The 18,782-nt window shown below is 48.6% G+C and overlaps 1 protein-coding gene across 3 annotated transcripts in view; it reads left to right on the plus strand.

Annotated features, from left to right (window-relative positions):
• Nucleotides 1–18,782, plus strand: part of ptk2ba (protein tyrosine kinase 2 beta, a) — a 505,509-nt gene that overhangs the window by 387,196 nt on the left and 99,531 nt on the right. For 2 of the 3 annotated variants that reach the window (XM_072515254.1, XM_072515246.1), the window contains exons 23-26: nt 1,131–1,202; nt 1,771–1,887; nt 7,885–8,034; nt 10,960–10,989. In XM_072515254.1, the coding sequence (XP_072371355.1) occupies nt 1,131–1,202; nt 1,771–1,887; nt 7,885–8,034; nt 10,960–10,989 (369 nt within the window). The remainder of the gene's footprint in view (nt 1–1,130; nt 1,203–1,770; nt 1,888–7,884; nt 8,035–10,959; nt 10,990–18,782) is intronic. The other variant, XM_072515261.1, reaches the window with a different exon arrangement.

The following is an 18,782-nucleotide window of genomic DNA, read 5'->3' on the forward strand; positions in this document are numbered from 1 at the left end:
GCGCTAAAGAGGTCCCCCGCTGCATGTGCAGGTTGGTGCGGTGAAAGGAGGCTGGAGCGGTGTGAACCGCTCCAGCGCCGTGCTGGCCTCCTATGGGGCATTCGCAATGGCACAAACACTTTGGCTCTATATCGGAGGATTGCCCCCCTGTGTCCTGGAATATTGAGCTGCCAATCTTGCCGTTCTCTCAACCATGTCTCTTGTCTCAATGACATCATGTTTTAACTTGTGCCCTCAACTCATCTGCCTTGTTTGTCAGACTCCTCGCATTAAAATAAATACCATCCCATCTTGCCAAACTCGCTGTGAGTTACCTGGGGCGTCATTCTCCGACCCCCCAGCGGGTTGGAGAATGGCCGTTCGCCGCCGTGAATCTCGCCCTCGCCGGTTGCCGAAGTCTCCGGTACCGGAGATTGGGCGGGGGTGGGAATCGCGCCGCGCCGGTTGGCGGGCCCCCCCACTGAATTCTCCGGCCCAGATGGGCCGAAGTCCCGCCGATAAATTGCCTGTCCCGCCGGTGTAAATTAAAGCACTTATTTACCGGTGGGACAAGGCGGCGTGGGCGGGCTCCGGGGTCCTGGGGGGGGGGGGCGCCGGGCGATCTGGCCCCGGGGGGGTGCCCCTACGGTGGCCTGGCCCGCGATCGGGGCCCACCGATCCGCGGGCGGGCCTGTGCCGTGGGGGCACTCTTTTCCTTCCGCCTTCGCCACAGTCTCCACCATGGCGGAGGCGGAAGAGACTCCCTCCACTGCGCATGCGCGGGAAACTGTCAGCTGCCGCTGATGCTCCCGCGCATGCGCCGCCCGGGGATGTCATTTCTGCGCCAGCTGGCGGGGCAACAAAGGCCGTTTCCGCCAGCTGGCGGGGCGGAAATTCCTCCGGCGCCGGCCTAGCCCCTCAATGTTGGGGCTCGGCCCCCAAAGATGCGGAGCATTCCGCACCTTTGGGGCGGCGCGATGCCCGTCTGTTTGGCGCCGTTTTGGGCGCCAGTCGGCGGACATCGCGCCGTTTGGGGAGAATTTTGCCCCTGGTCTGGACATTCCATGCCTCCCTGACCCACTTGTTCTTCAAATGTTCGTCAATTGTCCTTCATTGTTTCTTCATCGCTCTTCAATTGTGTTTCGTTGCAGCCGGCGAGGACAAGAGGGATTCCAGTGAAATCGCCTCCATTTCCCTTTCAGAATCCAAATCTTCAGTTCCAAGTATGTAACTGTTTGAAGCCAGTTTTTTAAAGTTAATGTCAAGTCCTAGTGAAGCTTCACCTTGCAGTGGAGCGTGCTTATGGTAAAGTGAGGCAGCCCTTGTCAGTATTTCAGGGATTTAAGGCTGATGGAGATTTATATTGCGTAGTACATTCCGGAAATTTGAAGACAAGTGGTTGAGATTTACTGATCACAGTACCATTGGGATTAAACAGCTCCTTGAGGACTTTCACCAAATGTAACTTTAGTCTAAGATCAATGGGAGCCTCTTTGTCGACACCCTCTGTGAAGTGCTTGATAAATTTACAAACATGCACGTCCAGCATCATTCGAATTTTAATGTGTGCTTGTCGAGTTTCCGCTTTCAGATGCTTCTGTCAGTGATGTCCCAGTCACAGGGATTCCCGTCATATCCGAGGATAAAGTGTGAGCTCACCGTGCGATAGATAAAGCCATGAAACTTCCTGCTTTCAGACGCTGTTGCCTTGCCCTGTGCTGTGTGCTTTGCCGATGCTGTGTTTTTGTTGCTGACTGCTATGTTTTCTGTATGTCTGTCTGACATGCCCAGATGCCAGAGTCTCTGTCTGCCAGCTCACCACACATCCCCAGCTCTCCAAATCAACAGCAACCTGGGGACTCCGCACACACCTCCCCTCAGAAACAATTTCGACGCCTCAGTGTCCGGGTAAGAGGAGCTTGCTTGTGTAATGGTGCTTTTTGCATCTGTCTTTTGTCAGAGCTGGATCTTAGACCGGCTGGAGGAGCTAACCTGTTACTGAGTCAAAGGAAAGGCTTTGCATTCCTCACCTCCGAATGTCCCACTGTCTCTTGAACTATTTTTTGAAGAGTAGGCACTTCAAGAATAATGTAGAGATTACACCAGCCAATGCACAGCAGGGTCCCACAAACAGGACTGTGATATTGACTAGATAATCTGTTTCAGGGTTGGTTCGGGGATAATTATTAGCTAGAGTGCGGTAGTCACCACTGTTGTATTATATTGTATATATGGGTATTACGGTAAGGCCCCTGTACTACAGGTACTGGGGTAGATCCCTGCCTGCTGGCTCCGCCCAGTAGGCGGAGTATAAATGTGTGTGCTCTCCGAACAGCAGCCATTTCGAAAGCTGCTGTAGGAGGCCACACATCTCTGTGTAATAAAGCCTCGATTACTCTCTACTCTCGTCTCGTCATAATTGATAGCGCATCAATACCGGGGCGGGGGGGTTGCGATGTGTGTGGTGCCAGATCCCTGAGGAAGACTGTGTCTTGGCGGCCGTCGGGGTACGCTGCGTAGGCGTACTGCGGGTTTGCATGGAGTAGCTGTACCCTCTCAACCAACGGGTCCTCCTTGTGGAGCCGCACGTGCTTGCGGAGGAGAACGGGTCCTGGAGCTGCCAGCCACGTTGGGAGCGAAACCCCGGAGGTGGACTTCCTGGGGAAGGCAAGGAGACGTTCATGGGGGGTTTCGTTGGTCGCGGTGCACAGGAGCGACCGAATGGATTGAAGTGCGTCGGGGAGGATCTCCTGCCAGTGGGAGGCCGGGAGATTTCTGGACCGTAGGGCCAGCGGGACGGCCCTCCAGACCGTCCCATTCTCCCGCTCCACCTGCCCGTTTCCCCGGGGGTTATAGCTGGTCGTCCTGCTCGAGGCAATGCCCCTGTTGAGCAGGGACTGGCGCAGCTCCTCGCTCATAAATGAGGATCCTCGGTCGCTGTGGACGTAGGCGGGGAATCCGAACAGAGCAAAGATGGTGTTGAGGGTTTTGATGATGGTGGCAGACATCATATCGGGGCATGGGACGGGGAAGGGGAATCTGGAATATTCGTCGACCACATTGAGAAAATACGTGTTGCGGTCGGTGGAGGGGAGGGGCCCTTTGAAGTCCACGCTGAGGCGTTCAAAGGGGCGGGAGGCCTTCACCAGGCGCGCACGGTCTGGTCGGTAGACCGCTACACCTCCCGCTGCCTGGGGAAAGCGGGCAGTATAATCAAAGATCCCTCCCACCCGGCTTACTCACTCTTCCAACTTCTTCCATCGGGCCGGAGATACAGAAGTCTGAGAACACGCACGAGCAGACTCAAAAACAGCTTCTTCCCCACTGTCACCAGACTCCTAAATGACCCTCTTATGGACTGACCTCATTAACACTACACCCTGTATGCTTCATCCGATGCCAGTGCTTATGTAGTTACATTGTATATGTTGTGTTGCCCTATTATGTATTTTCTTTTATTCCCTTTTCTTCTCATGTACTTAATGATCTGTTGAGCTGCTCGCAGAAAAATACTTTTCACTGTACCTCGGTACACGTGACAATAAACAAATCCAATCCAATCCAAATAGAAGTGCGGTTTACACTCCGCGCAGACCTGGCAGTCTCTGGCGATAGCCCTGACTTCCTCGATAGAGTAGGGCAGATTGCGGGCCTTAATGAAGTGGTAAAAGTGGGTGACCCCTGGGTGACAGAGATCATCGTGCAGGGTCCGGAGCCGGTCCACCTGTGCACTGGTAGGGCACAGGGGGGCTCGTTGAGCTTACCGGGGCTTTACAAAATCTCGTAATTGTAGGTGGAGGGCTTGATCCTCCACCTCAAGATTTTATCATTTTCTGATCTTGCCCCGCTGTATGTTGTTGAACATGAAGGCTACCGACCGTTGGTCTGTGAGGAGAGTGAATCTCCTGCCGGCCAGGTAATGCCTCCAATGCCGGACAGCTTCAACGATAGCTTGGGCCTCCTTTTCGACGGAGGAGTGCCGCATTTCGGAGGCATGGAGGGTGCGGGAAAAGAATGCCACGGGCCTGCCTGCCTGGTTGAGGGTGGCGGCCAGAGCGACGTCTGATGCATCGCTCTCGACTTGGAAGGGGAGGGTCTCGTCGACTGCGTGCATCGCGGCCTTGGCGATGTCGGCCTTGATACGGTTGAAGGCCTGGTGAGCTTCGGCTGTCAGTGGGAAACCGGTGGAGTGGATGAGTGGGCGGGCCTTGTCCGCATAGTTTGGGACCCACTGGGTGTAATACGAAAAGAACTCCAGGCATCGTTGGAGGGCCTTGGGGCAGTGGGGAAGGAGGAGATCCATGAGGGGGCGCATGCGGTCAGGATCGGGCCCCAGAACTCCGTTCTGGACCACATAGCCGAGGATGGCTAATCGGTTCGTGCTGAACAATAGGTCTCCTTGTTGTAGGTTAGGTTGAGGAGTTTGGCGGTGTGGAGAAATTTGGAAAGGTTAGCGTCGTGGTCCTGCTGGTCATGGCCGCAGATGGTGACGTTGTCCAGGTACGGGAAAGTGGCCCACAGTCCGTACCGGTCAAACATTCGGTCCATCTCCCGTTGGAAGACCGAGACCCCGTTGGTGACGCCGAAGGGAACCCTAAGGAAATGGTAAAGGTGGCCGTCCGCTTTAAACGCAGTGTATGGGCGGTCCGCCTTGCAGATGGGTAGCTGGTGGTAGGTGGATTTCAGGTCCACTGTCGAGAAGAACCGGTACTGTGCAATCTGATTGACCATATCAGATATGCGTGGGAGGGGTACGCGTCGAGCTGCGTGTACCGATTGATGGTCTGACTGCTGTCAATGACCATCCTGTTTTTCTCCCCGGTTTTCACCACTGCCACTTGGGCTCTCCAGGGGCTGTTGCTGGCCTCAATAATACCTTCCCGAAGCAGCCGCTGGACCTCAGACCTGATGAAGGTCCTGTCCTGGGTGCTGTACCGTCTGCTCCTGGTGGCGACGGGTTTGAAATCCGGGGTGGGGTTTGCAAACAGGGAAGGCCGGTCGACCTTAAGGGTTGTGAGGCCGCACACAGTAAGGGGTGGTAGGGGCCCGCTGAATTTCAGGGTTAGACTCTGGAGGTTGCACTGGTCCAGGCCGAGTAGCAAGGCAGCGCAGAGGTTGGGGAGGACGTAGAGCTGGAAGTTGCTGAACTCCACGCCATGGACGGTGAGAGTGGCGATGCAGTATCCCCGGATCGCCATGGAGTGGGATCCGGAAGCCAGGGAGATTCTCTGGTTGGCGGGGTGTAGCGCGAGAGTGCAGCACCTTACCGTATCGGGGTGGATGAAGCTCTCAGTGCTCCTGGATACCAGAAGGCAGGATATCTCGTGCCCGTCGACCTTCACCTTTGTTGAAGCGGTCGCGAGACTGAGGTGAGACGCGGCCGGTCGTCGGCGGTTGCAGGCGATGAGCGGCCCGATGAGGTGACGTGTCTGCTTGAGGATGCAGCTGCAGGGCAGGGGTCCTGAGACGGGTAAGATGGCGGCGCCCTCGGGCCTCACGTGTCCTGGGGCAGGCAAGATGGCGGCGCCAACGTGTTATGAGTGGAGCAAGATGGCGGCGCCCAATGGCCGCTCTTGGGGGGTGCAGGGACAATAGCAGCGATTGAGCGGGCCTGGCACACTGCAGCGAAATGTCCCTTCTTGCCACAGGCCTTGCAGAGCGCACTGCGTGACGGGCAGCGCTGTCGGGGGTGTTTTGTCTGTCCGCAGAAGTCGCACTTGGGTCCCCCGGGGTTGGTTGGCTGCCGCGCGGCGCAGGCGTGTGGTTGGCTGAGGGCGGTCGCTGATGGGATCCACGATGGGGTGGCCACTGGCGAGGTCCACGATGCCCGGTGGGGGGGGGGGGGGCATGCGGTCGGGGGCATAGGCCTGGACGTTGCGTGAGGCGACCGTGAGCGAGATCGCTAGTTTCTTGGTCGCCGCGAGGTCAAGCGTGGCCCCTTCTAAGAGGCGCTGGCGGATGTCGGCCGACCCTATGCCCGTAACGAACGCGTCTCTCATTAGCAGGTTCGAATGTTCAGTGGCCGAAACGGCCTGGCAGTCAGTCTCCCGGGCGAGCAGGGCACGCCAGAAATCTTCCACAGGCTCACCGGGAAGTTGGTGCCGCGTGGACAGGAGGTGCCTGGCGTAGATCTTGTTGGTCTGCTAAGCGTAATTCTCCTTCTGTAGCGCCATGGCCTCTGCGTAGGTCGGCGCGTCCTGGACGAGGGGAAAAATGTTGGAGCTCAGCCGCGTGTACAAAATCTGGAGCTTCTGTGCTGAGATTGGGTCTGGCGCAGACCCGGTGTATGCTTCAAGCAAGCCAGCCAATGTTGGAAGTCCTTTTTGGCGTTGTCTGCTTGAGGATGCAGCTGCAGGCGATCCGGCTCGATGCGGAGGTCCATCTCTGAAAAATCTCTGTGTAATAAATTGATGCACTATCAATTACGACGGGACGAGAGTAGAGAGTAATCGAGGCTTTGTTACTCAGAGATGTGTGGCCTCCTACAGCTGCTTTCAAAATGGCTGCTGTTCGGAGAGCACACACATTTATACTCCGCCTACTGGGCGGAGCCAGCACGCACGGATCTACTCCCGTACCTGTAGTACAGGGGCCTTACCGTAATACCCATAATATACAATATAATACAACAGAGGGGACTACCACACAGAGTAATGGGGAGGATGCCCCTGCCTTGCCTTGAATAGGACCCTGGACCATTTGCACTCACTTGAAAGGGCAGACGGGGCCTTGTTTTGACATCCCACCGGAAAGATGGCAGCTCTGGCAGTGCTGCACCCCCCCAGTGCCACACTGCTGCGGATTAAGGTCACAATCTTCCGACTCACAAAGAAGATTACTCACACTGAGAGCAGGCTGCAACCTGGAAGGGGGTGAGTTTTAAAATGGGTAACATTTATCCCTCCAGCCCTGCCGCTCAGTGTCACTGAGGTGTCCCGTTTGATTGGTATTCTATCCGCTTCTGTAGCTGAATGTCAGCTAGTGCCACGAGCGGAACGGCAGATTGAAAAATGAAACCAGATTCTGAGTGAGATCCACCCTTGGAATTCAAACCTGGGTTCCGATGATGCTGATCTGGTTTGAGGGCAAATAGTTTGGGGGGTTCAGACAATGTGGGGGTAGGTTTCTCCTTTGTGGCTGGGGAAATTAACCTGTTGCAAACCAGGGCCCTTGTGTTGTTGAAGACACCAGATTATCATAATGTGGGACGGGTGAACACTGGATGGTCGATTATAACCCAGCCGGGAAATATCATAGAACATACAGTGCAGAAGGAGGCCATTCGGCCCATCGAGTCTGCACTGACCTACTTAAGCCCTCACTTCCACCCTATCCCCATAACCCAATAACCACTCCTAACCTTTTTGGTCACTAAGGGCAATTTAGCACGGCCAATCCACCTTACCTGCACATCTTTGGACTGTGGGAGGAAACCGGAGCACCCGGAGGAAACCCACGCACACACGGGGAGGACGTGCAGACTCCGCACAGACAGTGACCCAAGCCGGGAATCGAACCTGGGACCCTGGCGCTGTGAAGCAACAGTGCTAACCACTGTGCTGCCGTGCTGCCCACGATGCATCAGAACTTATCAATCTGCACATGCAGGACACTCAGTCAGAAGGAACATTGAAAGTAAGCTGTGGTTAAATGTTGAGTTGGACAGGTTTCACTGGGAGGAGATTGATGCAAGGTGAGAAATTAAGTGGGTTTTGTTCCCTCTATTGAGGTTTGAAGCCAAATGGAACTTTGAGCAGACTCCCAGCCGAGACTGTCCATTGGGTTGCTGGCAGGGAAGGGGGTGTCTCTCTGAGGGAACAGGCCGGAGCTCCGACAGTCTCCAGTGAAAGGATTTGCTGCCCCTTGTTTATGGGACACACCTGATTAATTTTCCGAATTTGACAGGAAGCCGATCTTATCGAGGAGATTAACCACAAAGAGGAAGTTCGGAAACTCAGGGAGCTGGAGAAAGATCGAATTCAGGAAAGAATGCGGCAGCAGCAGAGAGAAATGTTGGAGGATAAGAGGTGGCTGGAGAAGGAAGAGAAACTTCTGGTAAGTCGTTTTCTTTTTGAATTCAGACACAGAGGTGCAACTTTACCTTTGGCATTGTTTCAACTATCTCAAGGTTACTATCTCCCGAGGAGACGGTGAATGAGATGGTTCTGATGGACTATGGAGGCAGGATTGGTCTCTAGTCCTGATCTTCTGGTTAAGGACTCCAAAGAGTTTCACAGCCTCAGCTCCACTCCGATGGTCCGGAGTTCGATGAAATCACTGGAGCTCCCAGTTCCTTGGGGATTTTCTGGCCTCCCACCATAAATCCATGGGACACATCATTTCCAACAAAAATGTTTTTTTTAAATCCTTTACGGGATGAGGGTGTCATTGACTAGGTAGCATTTAGTGCCTCATCCCTAAAACAGTGCCCCCTAGCTCTGGGCTCACCCGCAAGACGAAACATTCTTTCCACATTTACCTTGTCCGTTGAGGATCTGATAAACTTCAATCAAGTCACCCCTCACCTCCAGGTATAAAATCTACACGGCTAATCCAGTTCCGTTTCTGCTCACTGGTGACCCCCAGGGTGTTAATGGTGGAGGGTTCAATGGTGGTAATTGAAAATCAAAGGGAGACGGTTGGTCGTATCTCTCTTTGACAGGACTCTCCATTTCTGGGACATCTCCCACTATTTAGGAAGGGGAAAAATCTCCATCTGTCCAGGGGACTCCCTCTTGCAGGAGCGGCCACGTATTAATGCAGGCCAGAGTACTGCAGGAGGTAAGACATCTTGCCGGCCCTAAGACCAGACCGGTACCCCCTTCATCACCAGACTGGAACCCCAATAAGGAGAATTTGGAAACGGTGGTGTGTCAGGCTGCTGACCCAGGAAGTCCAGGAGTCCAAGGGGGGTCTAAAGTGCCACCTAACGCTCACCAGCCTCAAAATTCTGATACAAACGTCACTTGCACAAAAGGTTGTAGTTTGAGGATATTCTGTGGTGAATTAAATAAAATCCATTCAATTAAAAGCTTCAGTCAATGGACAGAGGGAGTATGGGGAGGGGGAGTATGGGGAAGAGGGCAGAGGCAAAGGGGGTTGAAGTGAGGGAATGGGGTATAAAAAGGAGTGGGGAAAGGGGCGACATGTGGGGAGGGAGTGCAGCCCAGGACTGACATAAAGGGAGAGGCAGAGGGTCTGAGGAACTGCAGGGGGTAAATGGGGTACAAGCTGTAAGAGTTTATGGGGGACGGGGATTACAGAGGGGACGGGGGTAGATGGGGAGAGAGAGGGCAGACTGGGGGGTACAAGAAGGCGTATGGCATGCTTGCCTTCATTGGCCGGGGCATTGAGTATAAGAATTGGCAAGTCATGTTGCAGCTGTAAAGAACCTTAGTTAGGCCACACTTGGAGTATAGTGTTCAATTCTGGTCGCCACAGTACCAGAAGGATGTGGAGGCTTTAGAGAGGGTGCAGAAGAGATTTACCAGAATGTTGCCTGGTATGGAGGGCATTAGCTATGAGGAGCAGTTGAATAAACTCGGTTTGTTCTCACTGGAACGAAGGAGGTTGAGGGGCGACCTGATAGAGCTATACAAAATTATGAGGGGCATAGACAGAGTGGATAGTCAGAGGCTTTTCCCCAGGGTAGAGGGGTCAATTACTAGAGGGCATAGGTTTAAGGTGAGAGGGGCAAGGCTTAGAGTAGATGTACGAGGCAAGTTTTTTACACAGAGGGTAGTGGGTGCCTGGAACTCGCTACTGGAGAAGGTGGTGGAAGCAGGGACGATAGGGACATTTAAGGGGCATCTTGACAAATACATGAATAGGATGGGAATAGAGGGATACGGACCCAGGAAGTGTAGAAGATTGTAGTTTAGTCGGGCAGCATGGTCGGCACGGGCTTGGAGGGCCGAAGGGCCTGTTCCTGTGCTGTACATTTCTTTGTTCTTTGTTCTTTGTTCGGGGGCGGAGCTACAAGACAGTAAGTATTTATGCTCATGGGCTGTTTTATCGGTTACTCGTGAAATGTTTGTTCAAACCATTTCTGAATTTAGTGTAAGTATATGGGCGCGATTCTCCGACCCCCCACCGGGTCGGAGAATCGTCGGGGGCCGGCGTGAATCCCGCCCCCGCCGTGTCGCGAATTCTCCGCCACCGGATATTCGGCGGGGATGGGAATCGCGCCGCGCCGGTTGGCGGGCCCCCCCCCGGCGATTCTCCGGTCCGCAATGGGCCGAAGTCCCGCCGCTGTCAACCCATCCCAGCCGCTGTGGATTGACCCACCTTTGGGACGGCGGGACACGGAGGCGCGGGTGGGCTCCGGGGTCCTGGGGGGGGCGCGGGGCGATCTGGCCCCGGGGGTGCCCCCACGGTGACCTGGCCAGCGATCGGGGCCCACCGATCCGCGGGCGGGCCTGTGCCGTGGGGGCACTCTTTTCCTTCCGCCTTCGCCATGGTCTCCACCATGGCGGAGGCGGAAGAGACCCCCTCCACTGCGCATGCGCGGGGATGCCGTGAGCGGCCGCTGACGCTCCCGCACATGCGCCGCACGGCAAAGTCATTTCCGCGCCAGCTGGTGGGGTACCAAAGGCCTTTCCCGCCAGCTGCCGGGGCGGAAATCAGTCCGGCGCGGGCCTAGCCCCTCAAGGTGAGGGCTCGGCCCCTCAAGATGCGGAGAATTCCGCACCTTTGTGGTGGCACGATGCCGGACTGATTTGTGCCGTTTTTGGTGCCGGTCGGCGGACATCGCGCCGATATCGGAGAATCCCGCCTATGATCTTTAACCACAATGTATGCCTGCTAATGTGTCAGCCCAATCTGACAGCAAGCCGCTGCATTTAGCACTCTAACCCATCTCCGCCTCGGGAGCACCACACAGCTGGCTGGTCAAACCGGAATCGATTGTATCTTTGTGAATATCTGCACAATGGATTTGGGCAATTTATTTACATTCCCACTCTCTGCTTCCTCCCCAAGGCTCCGCAGGAAAACAGCAAGGCAGACAATGTAAGTATTAATTTAATGAATGATTGATTTTCTGAATCCAATTCATATTGAAACTCCGACGTAAAGCGAGGTAGGGACGCTTTGCGTGTGACTCGAACTCCAAAGTTCATGTTTGAATGTAGACTGCTCAGGGGAATTATATTCAGGGTGTTAACCTTTAACCTGCTCGCAAGCCCATAAACCCTCTACTCTTTTGACTTGTTGCTTTCGCAAAGTTAGCCTGACAGCAGGAATATATGCTTTCTGCCAATTTTCTGTACGTCCCTCTGCTCATCTTCGCTTGGAAAGACATAAATTCATAAATTACTGTTCACAGTCAGCATTCAATAGTTTCCTCACTGTGAATAGCACTGACCAGTCAGCATTTAATAGTTTCCTCACTGTGAATAGCACTGACCAGTCAGCATTTAATAGTTTCTGGGCTGTGAATAGCACTGACCAGTCAGCATTTAATAGTTTCCTCACTGTGAATAGCACTGACCAGTCAGTATTTAATAGTTTCCTCACTGTGAATAGCACTGACCAGTCAGTATTTAATAGTTTCCTCACTGTGAATAGCACTGACCAGTCAGTATTTAATAGTTTCTGGGCTGTGAGTAGCACTGACCAGTCAGTATTTAATAGTTTCCTCACTGTGAATAGCACTGACCAGTCAGTATTTAATAGTTTAGGGCTGTGAATAGCACTGACCAGTCAGTATTTAATAGTTTCCTCACTGTGAATAGCACTGACCAGTCAGTATTTAATAGTTTCCTCACTGTGAATAGCACTGACCAGTCAGTATTTAATAGTTTCTGGGCTGTGAGTAGCACTGACCAGTCAGTATTTAATAGTTTCCTCACTGTGAATAGCACTGACCAGTCAGTATTTAATAGTTTCCTCACTGTGAATAGCACTGACCAGTCAGTATTTAATAGTTTCCTCACTGTGAATAGCACTGACCAGTCAGTATTTAATAGTTTCTGGGCTGTGAATAGCACTGACCAGTCAGTATTTAATAGTTTCCTCACTGTGAATAGCACTGACCAGTCAGTTTTTAATAGTTTCTGGGCTGTGAATAGCACTGACCAGTCAGTATTTAATAGTTTCCTCACTGTGAATAGCACTGACCAGTCAGTATTTAATAGTTTCCTCACTGTGAATAGCACTGACCAGTCAGTATTTAATAGTTTCCTCACTGTGAATAGCACTGACCAGTCAGTATTTAATAGTTTCCTCACTGTGAATAGCACTGACCAGTCAGTATTTAATAGTTTCTGGGCTGTGAATAGCACTGACCAGTCAGTATTTAATAGTTTCTGGGCTGTGAATAGCACTGACCAGTCCGTATTTAATAGTTTCCTCACTGTGAATAGCACTGACCAGTCAGTATTTAATAGTTTCCTCACTGTGAATAGCACTGACCAGTCAGTATTTAATAGTTTCCTCACTGTGAATAGCACTGACCAGTCAGTATTTAATAGTTTCCTCACTGTGAATAGCACTGACCAGTCAGTATTTAATAGTTTCCTCACTGTGAATAGCACTGACCAGTCAGTATTTAATAGTTTCCTCACTGTGAACAGCACTGACCAGTCAGTATTTAATAGTTTCCTCACTGTGAATAGTACTGACCAGTCAGTATTTAATAGTTTCCTCACTGTGAATAGCACTGACCAGTCAGTATTTAATAGTTTCCTCACTGTGAATAGCACTGACCAGTCAGTATTTAATAGTTTCTGGGCTGTGAATAGCATTGACCAGTCAGTATTTAATAGTTTCTGGGCTGTGAATAGCACTGACCAGTCCGTATTTAATAGTTTCCTCACTGTGAATAGCACTGACCAGTCAGTATTTAATAGTTTCCTCACTGTGAATAGCACTGACCAGTCAGTATTTAATAGTTTCTGGGCTGTGAATAGCACTGACCAGTCCGTATTTAATAGTTTCCTCACTGTGAATAGCACTGACCAGTCCGTATTTAATAGTTTCCTCACTGTGAATAGCACTGACCAGTCAGTATTTAATAGTTTCTGGGCTGTGAATAGCACTGACCAGTCAGTATTTAATAGTTTCTGGGCTGTGAATAGCACTGACCAGTCAGTATTTAATAGTTTCCTCACTGTGAATAGCACTGACCAGTCAGTATTTAATAGTTTCCTCACTGTGAATAACACTGACCAGTCAGTATTTAATAGTTTCCTCACTGTGAATGGCACTGACCAGTCAGTATTTAATAGTTTCTGGGCTGTGAATAGCACTGACCAGTCCGTATTTAATAGGTTCCTCACTGTGAGTAGCACTGACCAGTCAGTATTTAATAGTTTCTGGGCTGTGAATAGCACTGACCAGTCAGTATTTAATAGTTTCTGTGCTGTGAATAGCACTGACCAGTCCGTATTTAATAGGTTCCTCACTGTGAGTAGCACTGACCAGTCAGTATTTAATAGTTTCTGGGCTGTGAATAGCACTGACCAGTCAGTATTTAATAGTTTCCTCACTGTGAATAGCACTGACCAGTCAGTATTTAATAGGTTCCTCACTGTGAATAGCACTGACCAGTCAGTATTTAATAGTTTCTGGGCTGTGAATAGCACTGACCAGTCAGTATTTAATAGTTTCCTCACTGTGAATAGCACTGACCAGTCAGTATTTAATAGTTTCTGGGCTGTGAATAGCACTGACCAGTCAGTATTTAATAGTTTCTGGGCTGTGAATAGCACTGACCAGTCAGTATTTAATAGTTTCTGGGCTGTGAATAGCACTGATCAGTCAGTATTTAATAGGTTCCTCACTGTGAGTAGCACTGACCAGTCAGTATTTAATAGTTTCTGGGCTGTGAATAGCACTGACCAGTCAGTATTTAATAGTTTTTGGGCTGTGAATAGCACTGACCAGTCAGTATTTAATAGTTTCCTCACTGTGAATAGCACTGACCAGTCAGTATTTAATAGTTTCCTCACTGTGAATAGCACTGACCAGTCAGTATTTAATAGTTTCCTCACGGTGAATAGCACTGACCAGTCAGCATTTAATAGTTTCCTCACTGTGAATAGCACTGACCAGTCAGTATTTAATAGTTTCTTCACTGTGAATAGCACTGACCAGTCAGTATTTAATAGTTTCTGGGCTGTGAATAGCACTGACCAGTCAGTATTTAATAGTTTCCTCACTGTGAATAGCACTGACCAGTCAGTATTTAATAGTTTCTGGGCTGTGAATAGCACTGACCAGTCAGTATTTAATAGTTTCTTCACTGTGAATAGCACTGACCAGTCAGTATTTAATACTTTCTGGGCTGTGAATAGCACTGACCAGTCAGTATTTAATAGTTTCCTCACGGTGAATAGCAACTGACCAGTCAGTATTTAACAGTTTCTGGGCTGTGAGTAGCACTGACCAGTCAGCATTTAATAGTTTCCTCACTGTGAATAGCACTGACCAGTCAGTATTTAATAGTTTCTGGGCTGTGAGTAGCACTGACCAGTCAGTATTTAATAGTTTCCTCACTGTGAGTAGCACTGACCAGTCAGTATTTAATAGTTTCCTCACTGTGAATAGCACTGACCAGTCAGTATTTAATAGTTTCTGGGCTGTGAATAGCACTGACCAGTCAGTATTTAATAGTTTCCTCACTGTGAATAGCACTGACCAGTCAGTATTTAATAGTTTCTGGGCTGTGAATAGCACTGACCAGTCAGTATTTAATAGTTTCCTCACTGTGAATAGCACTGACCAGTCAGTATTTAATAGTTTCCTCACTGTGAATAGCACTGACCAGTCAGTATTTAATAGTTTCTGGGCTGTGAATAGCACTGACCAGTCAGTATTTAATAGTTTCTGGGCTGTGAAAAGCACTGACCAGTCAGTATTTAATAGTTTCCTCACGGTGAATAGCACTGACCAGTCAGTATTTAACAGTTTCTGGGCTGTGAGTAGCACTGACCAGTCAGCATTTAATAGTTTCCTCACTGTGAATAGCACTGACCAGTCAGTATTTAATAGTTTCTGGGCTGTGAGTAGCACTGACCAGTCAGTATTTAATAGTTTCCTCACTGTGAATAGCACTGACCAGTCAGTATTTAATAGTTTCCTCACTGTGAATAGCACTGACCAGTCAGTATTTAATAGTTTCTGGGCTGTGAGTAGCACTGACCAGTCAGTATTTAATAGTTTCCTCACTGTGAATAGCACTGACCAGTCAGTATTTAATAGTTTTCTCACTGTGAATAGCACTGACCAGTCAGTATTTAATAGTTTCTGGGCTGTGAATAGCACTGACCAGTCAGTATTTAATAGTTTCTGGGCTGTGAATAGCACTGACCAGTCAGTATTTAATAGTTTCTGGGCTGTGAATAGCACTGACCAGTCAGTATTTAATAGTTTCTGGGCTGTGAATAGCACTGACCAGTCAGTATTTAATAGTTTCCTCACTGTGAATAGCACTGACCAGTCAGTATTTAATAGTTTCCTCACTGTGAATAGCACTGACCAGTCAGTATTTAATAGTTTCCTCACTGTGAATAGCACTGACCAGTCAGTATTTAATAGTTTCCTCACTGTGAATAGCACTGACCAGTCAGTATTTAATAGTTTCCTCACTGTGAATAGCACTGACAAGTCAGTATTTAATAGTTTCCTCACTGTGAATAGCACTGACCAGTCAGTATTTAATAGTTTCCTCACTGTGAATAGCACTGACCAGTCAGTATTTAATAGTTTCCTCACTGTGAATAGCACTAACCAGTCAGTATTTAATAGTTTCCTCACTGTGAATAGCACTGACCAGTCAGTATTTAATAGTTTCCTCACTGTGAATAGCACTGACCAGCCAGTATTTAATAGTTTCTGGGCTGTGAATAGCACTGACCAGTCAGTATTTAATAGTTTCTGGGCTGTGAATAGCACTGACCAGTCAGTATTTAATAGTTTCCTCACTGTGAATAGCACTGACCAGTCAGTATTTAATAGTTTCCTCACTGTGAATAGCACTGACCAGTCAGTATTTAATAGTTTCCTCACTGTGAATAGCACTGACCAGCCAGTATTTAATAGTTTCTGGGCTGTGAATAGCACTGACCAGTCAGTATTTAATAGTTTCCTTACTGTGAATAGCACTGACCAGTCAGTATTTAATAGTTTCCTCACTGTGAATAGCACTGACCAGTCAGTATTTAATAGTTTCCTCACTGTGAATACCACTGACAAGTCAGTATTTAATAGTTTCCTCACTGTGAATAGCACTGACCAGTCAGTATTTAATAGTTTCTGGGCTGTGAATAGCACTGACCAGTCAGTATTTAATAGTTTCTGGGCTGTGAGTAGCAATGACCAGTCAGTATTTAATAGTTTCCTCACTGTGAATAGCACTGACCAGTCAGTATTTAATAGTTTCCTCACTGTGAATAGCACTGACCAGTCAGTATTTAATAGTTTCCTCACTGTGAATAGCACTGACCAGTCAGTATTTAATAGTTTCCTCACTGTGAATAGCACTGACCAGTCAGTATTTAATAGTTTCCTCACTGTGAATAGCACTGACCAGTCAGTATTTAATAGTTTCCTCACTGTGAATAGCACTGACCAGTCAGTATTTAATAGTTTCCTCACTGTGAATAGCACTGACCAGTCAGTATTTAATAGTTTCTGGGCTGTGAATAGCACTGACCAGTCAGTATTTAATAGTTTCCTCGCTGTGAATAGCACTGACCAGTCAGTATTTAATAGTTTCTGGGCTGTGAATAGCACTGACCAGTCAGTATTTAATAGTTTCCTCACTGTGAATAGCACTGACCAGTCAGTATTTAATAGTTTCCTCACTGTGAATAGCACTGACCAGTCAGTATTTAATAGTTTCTGGGCTGTGAATAGCACTGACCAGTCAGTATTTAATAGTTTCCTCACTGTGAATAGCACTGACCAGTCAGTATTTAATAGTTTCCTCACTGTGAAAAGCACTGACCAGTCAGTATTTAATAGTTTCTGGGCTGTGAATAGCACTGACCAGTCAGTATTTAATAGTTTCTGGGCTGTGAATAGCACTGACCAGTCAGTATTTAATAGTTTCCTCACTGTGAAAAGCACTGACCAGTCAGTATTTAATAGTTTCTGGGCTGTGAATAGCACTGACCAGTCAGTATTTAATAGTTTCTGGGCTGTGAATAGCACTGACCAGTCAGTATTTAATAGTTTCCTCACTGTGAATAGCACTGAGCAGTCAGTATTTAACAGTTTCCTCACTGTGAATAGCACTGACCAGTCAGTATTTAATAGTTTCTGGGCTGTGAATCGCACTGACCAGTCAGTATTTAATAGTTTCCGGGCTGTGAATAGCATTGACCAGTCAGTATTTAATAGTTTCCTCACTGTGAATAGCACTGACCAGTCAGTATTTAATAGTTTCCGGGCTGTGAATAGCATTGACCAGTCAGTATTTAATAGTTTCCTCACTGTGAATAGCACTGACCAGTCAGTATTTAATAGTTTCCGGGCTGTGAATAGCATTGACCAGTCAGTATTTAATAGTTTCCGGGCTGTGAATAGCATTGACCAGTCAGTATTTAATAGTTTCCTCACTGTGAATAGCACTGACCAGTCAGTATTTAATAGTTTCTGGGCTGTGAATATCACTGACCAGTCAGTATTTAATAGTTTCTGGGCTGTGAATAGCACTGACCAGTCAGTATTTAATAGTTTCCGGGCTGTGAATAGCATTGACCAGTCAGTATTTAATAGTTTCCTCACTGTGAATAGCACTGACCAGTCAGTATTTAATAGTTTCTGGGCTGTGAATAGCACTGACCAGTCAGTATTTAATAGTTTCCACACTGTGAATAGCACTGAGCAGTCAGTATTTAACAGTTTCCTCACTGTGAGTAGCACTGACCAGTCAGTATTTAATAGTTTCCTCACTGTGAATAGCACTGACCAGTCAGTATTTAATAGTTTTCTCACTGTGAATAGCACTGACCAGTCAGTGTTTAATAGTTTCTGGGCTGTGAATAGCACTGACCAGTCAGTATTTAATAGTTTCCTCACTGTGAATCGCACTGACCAGTCAGTATTTAATAGTTTCCTCACTGTGAATAGCACTGACCAGTCAGTATGTAATAGTTTCCTCACTGTGAATAGCACTGACCAGTCAGTATTTAATAGTTTCCTCACTGTGAATAGCACTGACCAGTCAGTATTTAATAGTTTCCTCGCTGTGAATAGCACTGACCAGTCAGTGTTTAATAGGTTCTGGGCTGTGAATAGCACTGACCAGTCAGTATTTAATAGTTTCTGGGCTGTGAATAGCACTGACCAGTCAGTATTTAATTGTTTCCTCACTGTGAATAGCACTGACCAGTCAGTATTTAATAGTTTCTGGGCTGTGAATAGCACTGACCAGTCAGTATTTAATAGTTTCCTCACTGTGAATAGCACTGACCAGTCAGTATTTAATAGTTTCTGGGCTGTGAATAGCACTGACCAGTCAGTATTTAATAGTTTCCGGGCTGTGAATAGCACTGACCAGTCAGTATTTAATAGTTTCTGGGCTGTGAATAGCACTGACCAGTCAGTATTTAATAGTTTCTGGGCTGTGAATAGCACTGACCAGTCAGTATTTAATAGTTTCCTCACTGTGAATAGCACTGACAAGTCAGTATTTAATAGTTTCTGGGCTGTGAATAGCACTGACCAGTCTGTATTTAATAGTTTCCTCACTGTGAATAGCACTGACCAGTCAGTATTTAATAGTTTCTGGGCTGTGAATAGCACTGACCAGTCAGTATTTAATAGTTTCCGGGCTGTGAATAGCACTGACCAGT

This window comes from Scyliorhinus torazame, chromosome 1 (assembly GCF_047496885.1).
Source record: "Scyliorhinus torazame isolate Kashiwa2021f chromosome 1, sScyTor2.1, whole genome shotgun sequence".
In the NCBI taxonomy this organism is placed as follows: Eukaryota; Metazoa; Chordata; class Chondrichthyes; order Carcharhiniformes; family Scyliorhinidae; genus Scyliorhinus; species Scyliorhinus torazame.